General features: G+C 38.4%; 1 protein-coding gene and 1 pseudogene across 1 annotated transcript in view; one reads left to right on the top strand and one right to left on the bottom strand.

The window, feature by feature from the left end:
• Positions 1-18935, bottom strand: part of DNAI7 (dynein axonemal intermediate chain 7) — a 60945-nt gene that overhangs the window by 9789 nt on the left and 32221 nt on the right. The window contains exons 10-12 of the mRNA XM_053554360.1: positions 6726-6801; positions 4126-4286; positions 2561-2717 (exon numbers count right to left, since the gene is read on the bottom strand). Coding sequence (XP_053410335.1) covers positions 2561-2717; positions 4126-4286; positions 6726-6801 — 394 coding nt within the window. The remainder of the gene's footprint in view (positions 1-2560; positions 2718-4125; positions 4287-6725; positions 6802-18935) is intronic.
• LOC128561046 (40S ribosomal protein S16-like) lies at positions 11004-13158 on the top strand (annotated as a pseudogene).

Raw genomic sequence — 18935 nt, 5'->3', positions numbered from 1 at the left:
GCTTGCTTTACTATGTTCTTGGCTGTGCAGAAGCTTTTTAGTTTGATCAGGTCCCAGTGGTGTATTTTTGAAGCTGCTTCAATTGCCCGGGGGTCCTCCTCATAAAATACTCGCCCAGCCCAATTTCTTCAAGGGTTTTCCCTGCACTTTCCTCTAGTATTTTTATAGTTTCATGTCTTAAGTTTAAATCTTTGATCCAGTGAGAGTCTATCTTAGTTAATGGTGAAAGGTGGGTCCAGTTTCAGTCTTCTACAGGTTGCCAGCCAGTTCACCCAGCACCATTTGTTAAATAGGGAATCTTTTCCCCACTGAATGTTTTTAATTGGCTTGTCAAAGATCAAATAATGGTAAGTAGCTGGATTCATCTCTTGGTTCTCTATTCTGTTCAAGACATCTACTTCTCTGTTTTTGTGCCAGTACCATGCTGTTTTGATCACGATCGATTTATAGTACAGTCTCAGTTCCGGTAGCGTGATTCCTCCTGCTTTGTTTTTATTTCTGAGTAATGTCTTGGCTATTCGAGGTTTTTTTCTGATTCCATATAAAATGAAGTATTATTTTTTCAAGATCTTTAAAGTATGACAGTGGAGCTTTAATAGGAATTGCATTAAAATTGTATATTGCTTTGGGTAGTACGGACATTTTAACAATGTTGATTCTTCCCAGCTATGAGCATGGTATGTTTTTCCATTTGTTAACATTTTCAGCTATTTCTTTTCTTAGAGTTTCATAGTTCTCTTTATAGAGATCTTTCACGTCCTTTGTTAGATAAACTCCCAAATATTTCATCTTCTTTGGTATACCCTTGATTGCCTTTTCCTCCCTAATTGAGATGGCTAAAACTTCCATTACAATGTTAAAGAGCAGTGGAGACAATGGGCAGCCTTGTCTGGTTCCTGATCTGAGTGGAAATGATTTCAATTTAACTCCATTCAATACGATATTGGCTATGGGTTTGCTGTAGATGGCCTCTATCAGTTTAAGAAATGTCCCTTCTATACCAATTTTCTTAAGTTTTCTGATCATGAAGGGATGCTGGATATTATCAAAAGCTTTTTCTGCATCAATTGAGAGAATCACATGGTCTTTGTTTTTTAATTTGTTTATGTGCTGAATTATACTTATAGATTTACGTATTAAACCAGCCTTGAGACACCTGGGATAAAACCGACTTGGTCGTGATGTATAATTTGTTTGATATGTTGCTGGATTCTGTTTGTTAGGATCTTGTTGAATATTTTTGCATCTATATTCATTAGTGATACTCTGGTTTCTCTTCAAATCGCGTAAACTTTTCGCCTTTTACTCTAATCTTATAAAGAAAACTCTCACCTGTTTTAAGTATCCAATTAAATTATTTTTTATAAATTTACCCAGTTGTACAATTACCACAATCTAGTTTTAGAACATTTTTATCCCCCCAGTAAGATTCCTTATATCCTTTTAAAAATATTTCCCGTTCCCACCTCCAGCTCCCAGCAACCATTAATATATTTCTAATATATAAATCTCTTCACAAATACTTAAATATAAAACAACCTTAAAAGCAAAGCTGTACAGCTTTTCTTGTTTCATCACATTTGTTGCATTTAAAAACTATACAGCTTTCATCAAGGATCCCTAAAACTGCATGCATTAACTAACAAGAGTAAGACCTTTCAAAATTCAGCAAACCTACCCCAAGGGAAATATTACTTATTAATAAATCATCAGCTTATATCTTCGTTGGTGGTACTTCTAACTTACATTTTGAAAAAGCAATAATTTCCTATGGTTCAAGAATTAAACTTTAAAAAGGCATATAGTGGCTAGTTTTCCTCTTTTACGTTTCCCATTTTGCCTAGATCTCATCCCCAATACTTGTTTGCAATTTATAAATAATTAACATTAAAATGATCAAATATTAATCACCCAAATCTGAAGTATTTGATTATTTCACGAGATGATGGGTTTTTCATTTGTTTGTATTTTATTTGCTAAACTACCTTGATATTTCCATTCCCTTCATATTTTTGAAATATAATAATATAACCATAAGTAATTGTTCAGAGACTATGGCAGATATAAACACTTTAGAAATCTATATTACAGGGCGGTGCCTATGGCTCAGCTGGTAAGGCGCTGGCCCCATATACTGAGGGTGGTGGGTTCAAACCCGGCCCCCGGCTGAACTGCAACCAAAAAATAGCTGGGCGTTGTGGCAGGCGCCTGTAGTCCCAGCTACTCGGGAGGCTGAGGCAGGAGAATCGCCTAAGCCCAGGAGTTGGAGGTTGCTGTGAGCTGTGTGAGGCCACGGCACTCTACCAAGGGCCATAGAGTGAGACTCTGTCTCTACAAAAAAAAAAAAAAAATCTATATTACAAAACTCAACAAATTTTAAAACTCCAACCCCTATTTATTCCCACCATGAGCAAACAGAACAAGACTGTAGCAAAAGCATAGAAATATGTAAGATCATATACTCAGTTTATATATTGCATTTTCTGTATTTATTTGAAGACTTTATTATTATGCCTTTCTTATTATATAATTATAACTACTGGTTAAGGCACTGCTGTACCTTCAGCATTCCATCTTACAACCATAGGGTCCTCAAAAAAGATTACATTGTCATGAACCTGAAGCGTGACCTCTACAGGTGGGAAAGCGTTCTCCACCTCCAAGTCTTCTGTGGTTTCTGGAGGATATGTGTATTTCTGTAATCCTTCTTTGAGTATCTTTTAAAAATGACCAAAACAACACAAAGTTAAAAGTTGACTGGTAATAGTTAAAAATGTAAACATTATTGATAAACTATATAGATTTTTTAATAAACACTGCAGTTTGGTCTCATTTATCTATTGGTTAACTAACAATATCAGAATAAAATTTAAAAAGATAAATGACTGAGGAGAAAAAAAACACTAAATTTGAATGTAATTATAGAACTTCCTATGGGCTGGTTCTCTGCTGGGCTTATTCATCATTTTATTCCTCCAAGCAATCCTAAAGGCCTGTATTTAACAAAGAGTAATTTGAAAATAAGAGTAATTTGCCAAAGATTCAAAAATGACTTTGAGGAGGCACCAGACTCAAAAACAGATTGATGGAACCCCAAACCACATGCTCTAGAACCTTGGTAAAGACATGTAGGTGAAGAGAGAAGAAGCATAACAACCTTCGGAGAAGTCCGGACATGAATGAGGAAAGTGAACTAAGCAGGCAGCAAATTTTTCTGGGATAAGGGAGATCTGTACATTATTTGAAGGCAGCAGAGAAGAAAGAATCTAGGGAAGGGAGAAGATTAAAAATGTCAGAAAATAGAGGAAAAATCAGATTGGGCAAAATTCTAGAGGTGGGAGGTTTTTGAGCAAAGCCTTGAAAAAAGGAGGAAGGTCTCTTTGCTGTAGGAGAGAAAAAGTAAGTTTGAAGGAGGATTCCTTGGGTTCAAATGAAGAACATAGAGTGCTCTTGGGACATTCTGATAAAATTCAAGTACAATAAATCTTTAAATAGCCAAGTCAGGCTGGGACCTACTTATGGACAAAAAGGATGTTAAAATTTTACTGGGAAGGACAACTAGAAAAAAAATGTCTACCAAGGATCTTTGGGGGCAATAACAAGAAAAAGAAAGTTGAGGGTGGCGCCTGTGGCTCAACAGAATAGGGCACCAGCCCCATATGCAGGAGGTGGCGGATTCAAACCCAGCCCCGGCCAAAAACTGCAAAAAAAGAAAAAGAAAAAGTAAGTTGATAAATACTTCTCTAATATAAAGAATGTACCAAGGTCCTTAATGGATGGGATTGTGGGTGAGAAGTACCTTTTAATCTGTGTCCATGCTATGTGGGAGGGGAGAAGAGAGAGAGAGAGAGAACTAACTAGACTATCATTTTTAAAGCCAAATTGATATAGGTTTACAATTAATATATATGAATTCCAATTTTAAAATTCATATTATTTTAGATTCTTTTCCTTTAGTATCTGATTTGAATTTCCAATCCTCATACATTTAAGACTATGTAAAATTACATTTTTTCCCTTTGTGCTCATTTAATAGGGTTAAAGCTCATTAGGGGTTAGATAATTCGAAATAAAGTAAAAGTGTAACTATTTTACTCATAAGTTTTGATTCAAGAATCAACCTACTTCCACAATCATCCAGCCCTTTGCTGGTTTACACTGTGGAGGAAGCTCCAAAATATCCAAGTGATATATTCCACCCAGGGTTGTGAATTGGTATAAATCCACCTCATCATCTTCAAATACATATGGCCTTTCAACAGCATCCTCAATCTGCAACAAGTGTGCTAAAAATAATCAGATTAGACAGTTTCTAAATAGATCACAACATCTTTGTATTTTCTTATGAGGAAAATCAAAAAATTCCAATACTGGTAAGGAAGTTTTTATTTAACTAGCTATTAAAGCTTTTCAAAAATTGGTTAACTCAGAACTACTCACAGAGCTAATCTTGGAAGTGGGAATAGGGATGTGTAAACAGGTGGAGTATAGGGGAGGGTTTCATTTTTGTTTCATATACTAACATTTTAGAAACTTGCATACAATAAGCATGGGTTACTATTAAAAGGAAAACAAAAACATATTTTATAAATGATAAAAATCATGGTTTAACCCCAAATTTGATAATTGACTAATTTCTTAAAATTGGACCTTATGAGACTTAAAATCTAGAAAAAGTTGTATGGTGAAAAAATAAATTTTGGCCCATATATTAAATTAAAGCTAATTTTTTTTCAATAAAAGTAGGTTCAGCTCATATAAAAATGGGAGGGGCGGCACCTGTGGCTCAAGGAGTAGGGCGCCGGTCCCATATGCTGGAGGTGGCGGGTTCAAACCTAGCCCTGGCCAAAAACCAAAAAAAAAAAAAAAACAAAAAAGAATTATTTATTTGGGCGACTCCTGTGGCTCAAGGAGTAGGGCGCCGGTCCCATATGCTGGAGGTGGCGGGTTCAAACCCAGCCCCGGCCAAAAATCACAAACAAACAAACAAACAAACAAAAAAAACCAATAAAAATGGGAGGGAAGGCTTAAAACTGAAGAAATTGGATTGGATAATCTCCACTGTTAGGAAACTCTATGATTCCATAATTTTCAATGTACAATCAGAAGGAATATCTGAAGTCCCATATCACAGGGACAATTCTCATGGTGGATAACAAGGTAGGTCAGACCACTTACAGGTTTTACTCTTTATTAGCTGGGTGATCTTGGGCAAGGGGTGCTAATTAATTTTTCTATTCTCAGTCTCCTCTACAGAATAGATCTAATAGTGGTAGCTACTTTACAGAATTTTGGAGAGGAGTAAGTGAACACATGTAAAAATCTTAGAAGTGGTGCCAGACACAGTAAAAACTCAACAACTGTCAGTATTACTATTTATCATTACAACTTTCCTCCCCCACAGAAGCAAGCACACTGGGATAATACCGAATTCAACCCATGGAGATCAAGCCCTGAAAATTAAATAACCAGACAAATTCCAGTTAAGAAATTGCCTTTCTTTCCCCCGTGTACATTCAATAAATTGTTATCTTTAATTTTAAATATATTTAGTTAATCATTTACCTAAAAAGAAACAAAAAAAAAATTTCCAAATTTAAATAATTATGTATTATTTGGGGGGGGGGGCCACCAGGTAGAAAAAAAAAAGAAAAAGTGAAGAAGTAGACATGAGGCATGTTATGAAAATATGCTAAGAAATATATGGTAAATAAATTCCTTACAAGTTACTGGAAGAAGCACAATGATAAAGTTAATGGAGAAGATGTATATACAATGTTGGACAATTAAGTTCCTGAACACATCCTAGGAAAAGTGCTGCATACCTCATCACTCCATATCACTGCTTTGAAGTGCTCCCTTGAGAGACTAAGTACCGATGCCAGTACCTGGTCCACACCTTCCAAGTGAGTTTGGAGCTCTTTTTTGGAATGGCCATCGGAGCTGTCGTATAAAGTCTGATAATTAAATTCGTAAACTAATCCTGGAAAAATTTCCTTGCTGGGTGGACTAGGCACTGGACTCAGTGCATCGCTTCCCAAGGGGAGCACTTCAAAGTGCTATTCAGCAATGAGCTACGTAGCACTTTTTCTAGGATGAGTTCACAAACTTAATAGTCCTACCTCATAAATCTCAAAGTAAAAGACTGACAAATAGACCACCCTATCACTTTCACATTTCTAAACTATATCAATTGTTATTTGCCAGAATAAGATTGAATATAAAAACTTGTGAATACTCACAAGTGTTGAGAAATTTTCACTGGTGTGTATGTGCTTGTAAAAGTTCATTACAACATTATTGTGTGTAATAATAAAAAATCAAGACATAACTTGTTTATCAATTGTTTATCAATAATGTGCCATTATTGGATGGAATTATACAGCTTCTTAAAAAAGCAGGGTGATCAATGTTCTTAGAATTGTGTCGAATATTATTCATTACGTAGAATATTGTGTTCTATGTATATAACATTAGGTGGAAATAAGTAATTTTTGACAAAAAAATCGTGTGATATGATTCCATGGTCTTCTTAAAAAGAGAGAAAGAGACAGTAAATAAAAGACAACTATTAACACTGGTTATCTCAGGAAAGGTACGATGAAGACTTTTCTCTTTAAATGTATTTCTGCAATATCTGAATTTTCTTTTACAATTCCTTTGCATTTCTTTAGTAAGAAGAAAATCTCAATAAAGTTCAAATATAAAAATGCAATTTAGAATACCTGTTGAAACTGTTTCACTGAGTAATTTCATCTCCAATTCACCTTTTACGGCTTCGGATTCTTCCTCAGCAGAATTCTACAAAAACCATAAAAATGGTGGGTGTGGCTATCACTGTTTTTGCTTCAGCCCAGAGTCATTCTCTTTATGTTTCAGTTCTCCTTTCAGATATGTGCTACCTTAATTCAAGGGCCCCAAACTGATACTTGCTATAGCATAAAACTAGACTCAAAAGCAGTATTTTAAAAATTAATTAAAATGAGAGCACATCTCCACAGAATTTCATAAGGGTAGGAGCGAGCCTGTTCAGATGTAAAATATAGACACTAGTAAACAATGAAAGCTATAAAAAACAGTATCTATATTTGCATTTTGGTTTTAGCCATTGGGCATATTTTGCTTAAGTTTGATAAACAGCTCTCTAACAGAGTAATTCCACAGGCTGCTTTTGGGTAAGTCACGCCAGGAAATTACAATGCTCCACATTGTGTGCTATAGAAGGCATTATTTCATTACACTCTAGTTACAACAATAGGAGGGGGACATAAAATCTATACATTGTAGCTAGGTCTGCCACTAACTTAACCTTTGTGACCTGGAGCAAGTCATTTAGTTCTTATCAGCCGCAAATTCCTAATATACCAATAACAATAGATACTTAACTACTATCAGTCATACAGCACATCTTGCAAACAATACTAAGATCTACGCAAACTGAAGCTTCAGGAGATAACTGTTCCAAGGGTCAAATGAAATAAAGGAAGTAAAAGAACTTTGTATACTGTAAATCATTAGATAAATGCAGTGTTGTTATAAAAAACTGAAAATAAAATACCTGGGAATAAACTTAACCAAAGAAGTGAAAGATCTCTAAAAGGAAAACTATAAAACAATGATGAAAGAAACTGAGGAGGACACAAACAGATATTCCACGCTGACCAACGGAAGAATCAGTATCGCTAAAATGTCTACACAAAGCAATCTCCAGATTCAACACAATCATCATCAAAATACCAATGACATTCTTTACAGAAATAGAAAAAAATTATCCTAAAATTCGTATGGAACTACAAAAGACCCAGACTAGCCAAAGCCATCATGCACAAAAAGAACAAAACTGAATGAATTAGATTACCTGACTTCAAAGTACACTACAGGACTACAGTAACCAAAATAGCATGATACTAGCATAAAAAAACAGACAAATAGAACAAAGGAACAGAATGGAGAACCCGGAAATAAATCCACACATCTACAGTGATCTGACCTTTGACAAAGGTGCCAAGAACATACAGGGAGGAAAGGATAATGAGTAAATGGTGTTGGGAAACTGGATATTCATATACAAAGAATGAACCTAGATCTTATCTCTCATCATATGTAAAAATTAAATCAAAATGGATTAAAGACTTAAATATAAGACCTGAAACTATGAAACTGCTAAAAGGAAACATCAGGGAAATGCTTCAGGACATTGGCCTGGGCAATAACTTCTGAGTAACACCATGAAGCACAGGCAAGCCAAGTAAAATTAGACAAATGGGATCACACTGAGCTAACAAGCTTCTGCACAGCAAGGAAATTCTGTGGAGATGTGCTCTCATTTTAATTCATTTTTAAAATACTGCTTTTGAGTCTAGTTTCATGCTATATAGCAAGTGTCAGTTTGGGGCCCTTGAATTAAGGTAGCACATATCTGAAGTGAGAACTGAAACATAAAGAGAATGATTCTGGGCTGAAGCAAACAGAATGGGTGAAAATATTTATAAACTACCCATCTGACAAGAGATTAATAACTGACTCTAGAAGGAGCTGTAACTCAATAGGAAAAAATAAAATAATACAATTAAAAATCAGGCAAAGGATCTGAATACACATTTCTCAAAAGAAGACAGACAAATGGGCAATAGGTATATGAAAAAATGCTCACCATTAGTCATCAGAGAAATGCAAATCAAAACTATAATGAGATATCATCTCACCATAGTGCAGATGGTTATTATCAAAAAGATAGGCAAAAATGAATGTTGGAGAGGTTGTGGAGAGAGGACATCCCTCATACGCTGTTGGTGGGAATGTAAATTAGTATAGTCACTGTGGAGAACAGTATGGAGGTTTCTTTTTTTTTTTTTGTAGAGACAGAGTCTCACTTTACCACCCTCGGTAGAGTGCCAAGATGTCACAGGACTCACAGCAACCTCTAACTCTTGGGCTTTCGCGATTCTCCTGCCTCAGCCTCCCGAGCAGCTGGGACTACAGACGCCCACCACAACGCCCGGCTATTTTTTGGTTGCAGTTCAGCCGGGGCTGGGTTTGAACCCATCACCCTCGGTATATGGGGCCGGCGCCCTACTCACTGAGCCACAGGCACCACCCGTATGGAGGTTTCTTAAAAAATTAAAAACAGGGGCGGTGCCTGTGGCTCAGTCGGTAGGGCACCGGCCCCATATACCGAGGGTGGCAGGTTCAAACCCAGCCCCGGCCAAACTGCAACCAAAAAATAGCCAGGCGTTGTGGTGGGCACCTGTAGTCCCAGCTACTCGGGAGGCTGAGGCAAGAGAATCACCTAAGCCCAGGAGTTGGAGGTTGCTGTGAGCTGTGTGAGGCCACGGCACTCTACCGAGGGCCATAGGATGAGACTCTGTCTCTACAAAAAAAAAAAAAAAAAAATTAAAAACAGAACTACCATATGAACCAGCAATTCCACTGTTGGGTATATCTCCAAAAGAGAGGAATTCAATATATCAAAAAGGTATCTACACTCCTATGTTTATTATAGCACTATTCGTAATAGCCAGGATTTGAAATCAACCTTGACTCTCAATGGATGAATACATAAAGAAATTGTGGTACATATACACAATGAACTATTATATTGCTACAAAAAAGAATGAAATCTTGCCATTTGCAACAACATGGATGGACTAGAGAACATTGTGTTAAGTGAAATAAACCAAGCACAGAAAGATAAATTTTGGATGTTTTCACTTATATGTGGGAGTTAAATATTAAAAACAATTGATCTCATGGAGACAGTAGAATAATGGTTACCAGAGGCTGGGAAGGGAAATAGGGAATAAAGTGAGGATGGTTAATAGATGTAAAAAATATAGCTGGATAGAATGAACAGTATGTGATAGCACAACAAAGTAACTATAATCAACAGTAAGTTAGGATATACTATAAAATAACTAAAGGAGTGGAACTGGAATGTTTCTAACACAAAGAAATGATAAATGTCTGAGGTGATGGATAACCAATTACCCTGATTTGATTAATTCACAGTGTATGCTAGTATCAAAATGTTATGTGTACCCTATAAAGATATAAAACTCTTAGGTACCCATAACAATAAAAAATAAATTAAAAGTTGGTATTGTATGTGCTAATACTTGCAAGATGGATGATATCCAGCAAACTTCATTTGACCTCAGATAATACCTGTACTTCCACAGCAACACAATAACCTTATACCAGAATTCTAGTCAGAAACTTAAAGCCAGTTAATTCCACCATGACTCACTCTCATCCTTAATCACAGTACTAAGACAAGGCTCCTTTCATAAACTAGCCTTCCTCCCCTCTCATCATATTGCTCTAGGTATCTTCCTCTTAATGAGCTTTAACACTACAGCATTCTCTAAGAATCCTTTCCATCGTGCCTCTGAAACTTCTTATTCACTCGTTCATTCAAAGAACTTTTATGGAGCTCCAAACTGCAGAGGTACGGAAGCAGGTAAGCAAATAGGTATATTTTTGTGGGTGCTACAGTAAAAAGTAAAGGATTCACAATAGGGGCAGTAAGGAAGATTGCTCAATTCTGAAGGAAAATGGGTGAGTGAACTACCTCAATGGTAAAGTTTGAATTAAATTTTAAAAATAATTAGGTCTTCTCCCCAAACAGTGTGGAAAGGCATGAAACGAAACAGGATTCCATGCACCCCATGGTCTGGAATGGTTGGACTGAGCCATGTTAGGAGGGTGTAAAGATCTGAGGCTGGAGAGATGCACAAGCCAGATGGTGCAGAGCTTTGGACGCCACTCTAAAGACTTCAGAATTTCTTCCACAGGTAAAAGAGCTCCCGAGAGGCTTTCAGTAGGAAGCTGATGTGGAGAAATGTGCATTTGGAAAGACTATTCCAGTGGCCAGTGGCTGAAGAGCTGCTCAGTGAAGTGTCAGAAGCGCAGGGTAGGGAGGGGATCAGGTAGAAGCAACCAGGGCCACCAGGAGGAGCACATACGATATATAAAGAGGACATAAAATCACCATAACATGGTCGATGACTGGTGAAGCTGACTTCCAGGCAGGTAGTAAGGTAAAGAGAGGCAACATTAACAAAAAAAAAGAAAAAGAGGAGGAAGGACAGGTTTGAGGAAAAGTAGTGAGTTCAATTGTGCAATGTTGAATTTGAGGCCCCTGTGGGACATCCAGATGGCCTTTGATATTATTTGCCTTTAAAAACCAAGTTATATTTCTTTCGTACAGGAAGACTATGGTCATTAAAAATATCAAAGATACCAGACCAATAAACAAGTCAGGCTAATTCACATGTTCAAAAAGTTGAGAACTCTTCAAAAAGTTTAGACCAAACTGGTTTCTTACCTTGCAGGAACAACAAGAATTAGACTTTCTCAACATAACTTTCCCCTTGAAACTACAGTACTTCAGCATGCAACAATAGGAATTTACCAGCTTCTGTATTATGACATACTATGGAGAATTGTCTTGCATTTTACATACCACCTTTATGTAATTCATTTTTTAAAAAAAACTTTCTATTGCTCTTTGGCTTTGACCCTTTTTTGAAGTTAGATATTTATTTGTTTGTTCATTTATTTATTTTGGAGACAGAGTCTTACTCTGTGCCCTGGGTAGAGAGCCAATGGCCTCATGGCTCACAGCAACCTCAAACTCTTGGGCTCACAAGAGATTCCCTTGCCTCAGCCTCTGGAGTAGCTGAAACTACAGATGCCTGCCCCAAGGCCCAGCTAGGTTTTCTATTTTTAGTAGAGTCGGAGTCTCACTTTTGCTTAGGCTGATCTCAAACTCCTGAGCTCAGCCAATCCACAGGCCTCTGCCTTCCAGACTGCTAGGATTACGGGCATGAGCCACTGTGCCCAGCCTGAAGTGATGGTGTGTCAATTTACATGCTAGTGCAAGCTCCTTAATCTGGATAACTACTCCAGAATATATTCCTGTCATTGCAGCTGTGTCATCAGAACAGGTTCCTGCACAAAACCTAAACTTCAAATCCCATTTGTTGACAAAATACACCTTCCTAGTTTTATACATTATAAAGTGCCATGAGTTTCTTGGAAATAAAGCCAACAAAATGCTTCTTTATTCGTATTTTCTTTTTTTATTATTAGAGACAGAGTTTCACTTTATTGCCCTCGGTAGAGTGCGTGGCGTCACACGGCTCACAGCAACTTCCAGCTCCTGGGCTTAGGCGATACTCCTGCCTCAGCCTCCCGAGTAGCTGGGACTACGGGAGCCCGCCACAACGCCCGGCTATTTTTTTTTTGTTGTTATTGCAGTTTGGCCGGGGCTGGGTTTGAACCCGCCACCCTCGGCATATGGGGCCAGCGCCCTACTCACTGAGCCACAGGCGCCACCCTCTTTATTCATATTTTCATCATGTTTTGTGCCTGGGCCATGTGACCCAGTGAAAGTCTTTCATCATAATTCTGTTACAAAATTAGCTATTTTCCATGTATTGTTTTCCTTCTGAACTTTAACAGTGTTTCTCTAGTCTCAAAAAGTACCACTTGGAATTTTTATTTGACTTGCACTAGATTTATAGATTTCTACTAAATCTATAGTAAATAATACCTTGTAAAAGACATCTGCTTGAAAAGGTCAAGCACCTATGAAGGTAGCTACAGTATAACTTTTCAAGGACACATTTGCCTAATACACACAGGAACTGGCTTGTAACACAGAAGGACTGCTTTCTCGGGTGTGGAGCCACGGTGAGGAATGCCAGTCTACGCCGGTAGCTGTGCTGTCCCCTGACCTGCTGCAGTCCGTGCAGGTCTTAGGATGCAAGGAAACCGCCTCAGCCTTGGTGCCCTGCAAACGTGGCAATGGCCTCATCGAGGTGAAAGGCGGCCCCTGGAGATCATCGAGCCATGCACTGCAGCACAGGTTACTGGAAGGGGCTTCTGGGCAAGGAGCAGTTTGCTAGTGTGGACATCTGTGTCCATGTGAAGGATGGTGGTCACATGGCCCAAATTTATACTATCCGTCAGTCTATCTCCAAAGTCCTGATGGCCTAACACCAAAAATATGTGGGTGAGGCTTCTAAGAAGGAGATTAGAGACATCCTCATCCAGTATGACTGGACCCTGCTTATAGCTGACCCCTCTAAGTGTGAATCCAAAATATTCGGAGCTCCTGGTGCCTGAGCTCGCTACCAGAAATCTTACCGATAAGCCTATCATGAGGGTCAGGGGTTCACCAGAACAATAAACACCAGTAGTAGGATTTTAAGGTTTAAAAAAAATTCGGAAGGACTTCATGGAATGCTAGTAGCAAAGCATTTTCACTGCAACTTGATTAACGCACAGATATATTCTAACATGGAAATTCCTTTCATATAGATGAGATTTGAATTTGATATAAAAACATCACCTTGATCATGAATATGTTCATCAGTGAAAATAGAATAGAGATTCTGAAAATAGATCTTAGGATTCACTTGGGAATTTAGCATATGGCTAAATCTAGCATATGGCATTTCAGATCAATAGAAAAAGCCATTTATATAGTAAGTGTCCTGAGACAGCTGGCTAAGATTTGCAATAAAATAAATCTAGATTCATTCTTCCCACTTTACACTAAAATAAATTCCAGACGGATAAAAGATTTCAATGTAAAAACATAACTAAACCAAAAAAAGCCATAAAAATAATTCTAAAGAGATTATAGGAAACTGATACCAAAAATTATTAACGAAGTAGATGATATTGATAATATTCACACAATGCCAGCACTGACACTTTATACATTTGATAGAATGTCTTGAATGTTACTGTCCATCAACAGAGCTACACAAAAGAAGTTCACTGATCTGAAATCCATTTTTTCATCAACAGATAATTTAAATTTTATTGTAACTTGAGAATAAATTGTTGGAACTGGCTCCCAACTAAGGAAGTGAAGATGAATTTTGAAAATATAGCATTATTTTCTTCATTTTAGTTAAAAGTTAAGAGTGATTATCCTAAGTCATTCTTAAATCTCATTCATTCCTGTGGTTTTACTACAAGTACCACCTACAGGACAATGGCTCCCAAACACACTTAGTGATGCTCTCCAGCCCCACACATTATGTGTGCTCTGCTTGAACCCAGAGAAGTTCACTATACAACCTGCACACAGTAGCTCTGAGTTTCCTCTGACCTCTAGATTCACATTTGCCTACTTGATATTTCCAATTGTATTTGTTTGTTTGTTTGTTTTAGCAGGCCCAGGCTGGGTTTGAACCTACCAGCCCTGGTACATGTAGCTGGCGCCCTACTCACTGTCAATATTCCCATTTGTATGTCCTATATCTACCAGGATTCAAACAAAACTCTAGTTCACTGGTTCACCTCATTCTTGTTCATTCTGGTAAATTACAACACCATCTGTCTACTTTCTCAAAATAAAAACTCAGCAAGATTTATTTTACCTCCAAACACATCCCAACATATCCAACTCCTGCTACTACCTCCATCCAAGTCCCCATGACCTCTCATTCCCTCCCAGCATTACTTAACTAAATACTGGGATTTAATCTGTCCCCTCACAGTTTGTTCTCTACACAGTATCTAGAATAACCCTTGAAATGTATTGTATCAAGTCCCTCTGCAGCCCTCTAATGGCTTCCCACTTTTTCTGGCTTTTGCCTCCCTTCCCAACTTCGTCACACATCATTCTTCTCCCTGCTCATCCTTTATCAATCCACGGCCCTTCTTCCTGGTCCTCATTTCTGTCTTATGAACTTTGCAGTTACTGTATCCTAAGACTTTTTTTTTTTTTTGAGACAGAGTCTCACTTTTTTGCCTTCAGTAGACTGCCGTGGTGTCATAGTTCACAGCAACCTCAAACTCCTGGGCTCAAGCAATCCTCTTGCCTTAGCCTCCCAAGTGGCTGGGACTATAGGCACCCACCACAACACCTGGCTAATATTTCACTCTTGCTCTGGCTGGTCTTGATCTTCTGAGCTCAAGGGATCCACCTGCCTCGGCCTCCCAGAGTACTAGAATTACAGGTGTGAGCCACCATGCCTGGCCAAGACCTTAATCCCTCTACAACTCTGTGACCACCCCTCTCACCAACCCTTGGGCAATGGACCTGTACTGGTCCTCGGCCTATTAGGAACCAGACTGCACAGCAGAGGTATTGGAAAGTGAGCCAGCAAAGCTTCACGTGTGTTCACAGCCATTCCCCATCACTTGCTTCACCATCTGCATCCTCTCAGATAAGCAGCAGCATTAGACTCTCGTGGGAGCAGGAACCCGACTGTAACTGCACCTGGAGGGATCTGGGCTGCGTGCTCCTTATGGGTCCTAATGCCTGACTACCTGAGGTGGACATGTAACGCACTTGAATTACATCTTTTTCTGTGGAAAAACTGTCTTCCATGAAACCGGTTGCTGGTGCCTAAAAGGTTGGAGACCACTGCTGTAGCTGATTCCTTCTTGTCATTAGGGTCTCAGCTTAAATACTTTATCAGACCTCAGTAACCACCCAAAGTCACTACCAGTTTAATGCTGTTTAATTCTGTGCATGGCAATTATTAATACTTAGTATTTTCTTTTTCTCTTTTTTGGAGACAGAATCTCACTCTGTGGTCCCAAGCTAGAGTATTACGGCATGTTCCTAGCTCCTAGCAACCTCAAATTTGTTCTCAGGCTGGTCTCCAAATCCTGAGCTCAATGGATCCTCCTGCCTTGGTCCACAGAGTGCTAGGATTGCAGACATGAGCCACCACCTTTGGCATTATTTTTTTCTTATTTGTTAGTTTCTCCTAACTTGCATGTAAATGAGAGCAGGAACTTTATTTGCTCTTTTACCACTGTCCCCTGAGGACCAGAACGGTGTCTACCACATGAAGGTAAGCATTCCATAAATATCTGTGGAGGCAGTAAAGAAATAAGAACCAGATCCAGAATTTGAACATGGAAGTGCATCATCTTGCACCTCTGTGAAAAGTAGGGGATTGCTGAACTCAAGGAGCTCTGATGCTACATTTTTTACGTGGACTGTTTTTACGGATTTTTAATTTATCCATGACAAACACAAAAATTTTCCAAATCTCTAAGGCTATTCCACATTTCTCTACCTTTCCCTCTAACTGGATTAACTTTCTTTCCTTCCTCTCGAAACTCTAGGCCTATATCAAAAGATTTGGCTCAAATGATACCTCATCAGAGAAGACTTCCAATCATTCACTTGTTTTTACTTTGGATTAATAATGATCTGTTAACCCCCACACATAATATCTCTCACTGCACATATCAGAACACATGGTTACCATTATTCCTCTCCTCTCTAAGACTGCTAGGTGATTAAAAATAAGATCAGGTTGAGTTCCTCATAGTAAGTACTTAGTAAACATTTGATAAATAACATATACTATACATATATACTTGTGTATATAATATTTATGTTCAATCTTGTATTTATTGGGTTAGAGTATTTTAAAGACAAGGACATCTTTCCACTTGAACTTCAAAATGTTCAAAAACTCACATACTATCACGCAGGCTCCTTAGATTGCTCAAATATTTCTAGTGATCATCACTTAAAATTTTTTTCATAAATGTGCTAATTTTTCACAATTTGAGCTTTTTTAAATATTTTGTAAGATATATTTATTGGGAACACAGCATTGTCCAACACCTACAGTATTCTTATTTTACTCATTTAAGTTGACTAAAATATGGTATTAAGAGCCCTCTGGTGGCAAAGTTCTTAATACACTGTGAAAAAAATATAATTTGTACCATTTTCTAATGTTAAGAGATTTAATTTTTAAATTTACAAAGTACTAAATACTTTTTTGTGATTATCTCAGATATCAATCATAATGCATATATTGTGGGTCATAAATTTCCGCATTATTGTACCATATTTGCTTTGCATCAGTCTCTAAAGTCATTATAAAGAAATATGTAATATTTATAATAAAATATGCCAACCTAAAATGATGACTGGGCACAGTGTCTCATGTCTACAATCCTAACACTCTGGGAGCCCAAGACAGGAGGATTGCTTGAGCTCAGGAGTTTGAGACCAGTCTGAGCCAAGAGTAAGACCCCATCTCTACTAAAAACAAAAAAATTAGCTGGGTGTGGTGACACTGGGCTTTGGTCCCAGCTACTTGGGAAGCTGAGGCAGGAGGATCATTTGAGCCCAGAATGTTGAGGTTGCAGTGAGCTACCAGGACCCCACAGTACTCTACCTGGGGCAACAAAGTAAGAGTCTGTCTCAAGATAAATAAATAAATAAAAGATAAATAAGCCGGCCTGGGCCAGCTAAACAACAACGACAACTGCAACAACAACAAAAAAAATAGCCAGGCACTGCGGTAGGCGCCTGTAGTCTCAGCTACTTGGGAGGCTGAGGCAAGAGAACCGTTTCAGCCCAAGAGCTTGAGGTTGCTATGAGCTGTGACGCCACAGCACTCTACTAAGGGCGACATAGTGAGACTCTGTCTCAAAATGAATAAATAAATAAATAAATAAATAAATTGATGAGATAAGCAGCTTATCCCAAAACAAACACCGAAGTTGTAATAATATATTTTTCTTCTAAAATTGAAACATGTTTACCTACAGTAGTCCCTGATCTTACAGTAGTCCCTAATTTACACGCATGTACACACAAGTTGAATTTCATGAAACTGTATGCCAGTTTTTAAAATTTGGAATACCTCTTGTTACACACACACACACAGATTAGGGAATGTTATGAATGACACTCAAGGTTATGACAGTCCCCACGTGGCTGGGATTATAAAGGAATACAAACTTCATCCCTGTCTGTAAACACTGCTTCAACTTCACTCTGAGTTCCAACTGGAGTGGGAGGAGCACACCTTTCCCAAGCTGTTGCAGGGATGGAAGGAAGGTCTTTCTATGGCCCTGCCCTATGCCAGACCACTACGGGAAAAACGAGGGCAGGGGGCTATGTGCAGACCTGCTGAGGAGGAGGTCCCAACTGACTATCCCTACTGACAGGATTACAGATTCCTTAAACGTAGCAAAAATTTTCTCCTGCACATCTGTTGTAATGAAAATGATCTTAAGTGTTTTTAAAACACTATAATTCTGATTGCAATAGTGGCTAAAATCCCTGAGACAGGTGGCTGCTCTTATGCAGGGGGCTCACAACAAATCACATTAGATGCAAGTAGGGCCCGCTTTTCATCACTCAACCATCCATTCATTCACTTAGTCCTTCATTCATTCAAAAACATTCATTGAGCCCTTATCATGTGACAGGCCCTCTGCTATGAACTGTGAATAGGAAGTCAAGAAATTCTTGCCCTTGAGATCACAATTTAGTGTTTAAGATGAGAATTCTAATAATTAAACAGGATGATAAAAGCTTGGTGGAGGGACATCTAACTTAATGTGAGGAGACAGGGAGAACTCTGTGGAGGTAAAATTTAAGGTAAGTCTTAGAAGATAAGTCCAAGTTAGGTAAAGCAAATGAGGATGATGGGAAGAAGGAATTTCACAGAAAAGGAAGTGTAGCAGCAGGGCGGCACCTGTGGCTCAGTGAGTAGGGTGCCAGCCCCATATGCTGAGGGTGGCGGTTTCAAACCCAGCCCCGGCCAAACTGCAACAAAAAAATAGTCGGGCGTTGTGGTGGGCGCCTGTGGTCCCAGCTGCTCAGGAGGCTGAGGCAAGAGAATCGAGTAAGCCCAAGAGCTGGAGGTTGCTGTGAGCCGTGTGACGCCACGGCACTCTACCGGAGGGCAGTACAGTGAGACTCTGTCTCTACAGAAAAAAAAAAAAGAGAAAGGAAATGTAGCAGCAGAGAGGTTTATCATGAACTCTTCTCCCTTTTAGACCAAAACCGGAAATATATTGTTTCATTTCCTATGAGAAAAGTCATGTGTGTTCAGTGCTTATTTACTGAAAATTCAAATAATACAGGAGTGTACAGAGAGTAAAAATCACTAATATACTACCATCTTATCTTTCCTGTACCC

The sequence above is a fragment of the Nycticebus coucang genome, chromosome 12, assembly GCF_027406575.1.
Source record: "Nycticebus coucang isolate mNycCou1 chromosome 12, mNycCou1.pri, whole genome shotgun sequence".
Classification (NCBI taxonomy): Eukaryota; Metazoa; Chordata; class Mammalia; order Primates; family Lorisidae; genus Nycticebus; species Nycticebus coucang.
Note: the sequence above shows the minus strand (reverse complement) of the source record. Positions and strands in the feature narration are given on the sequence as shown.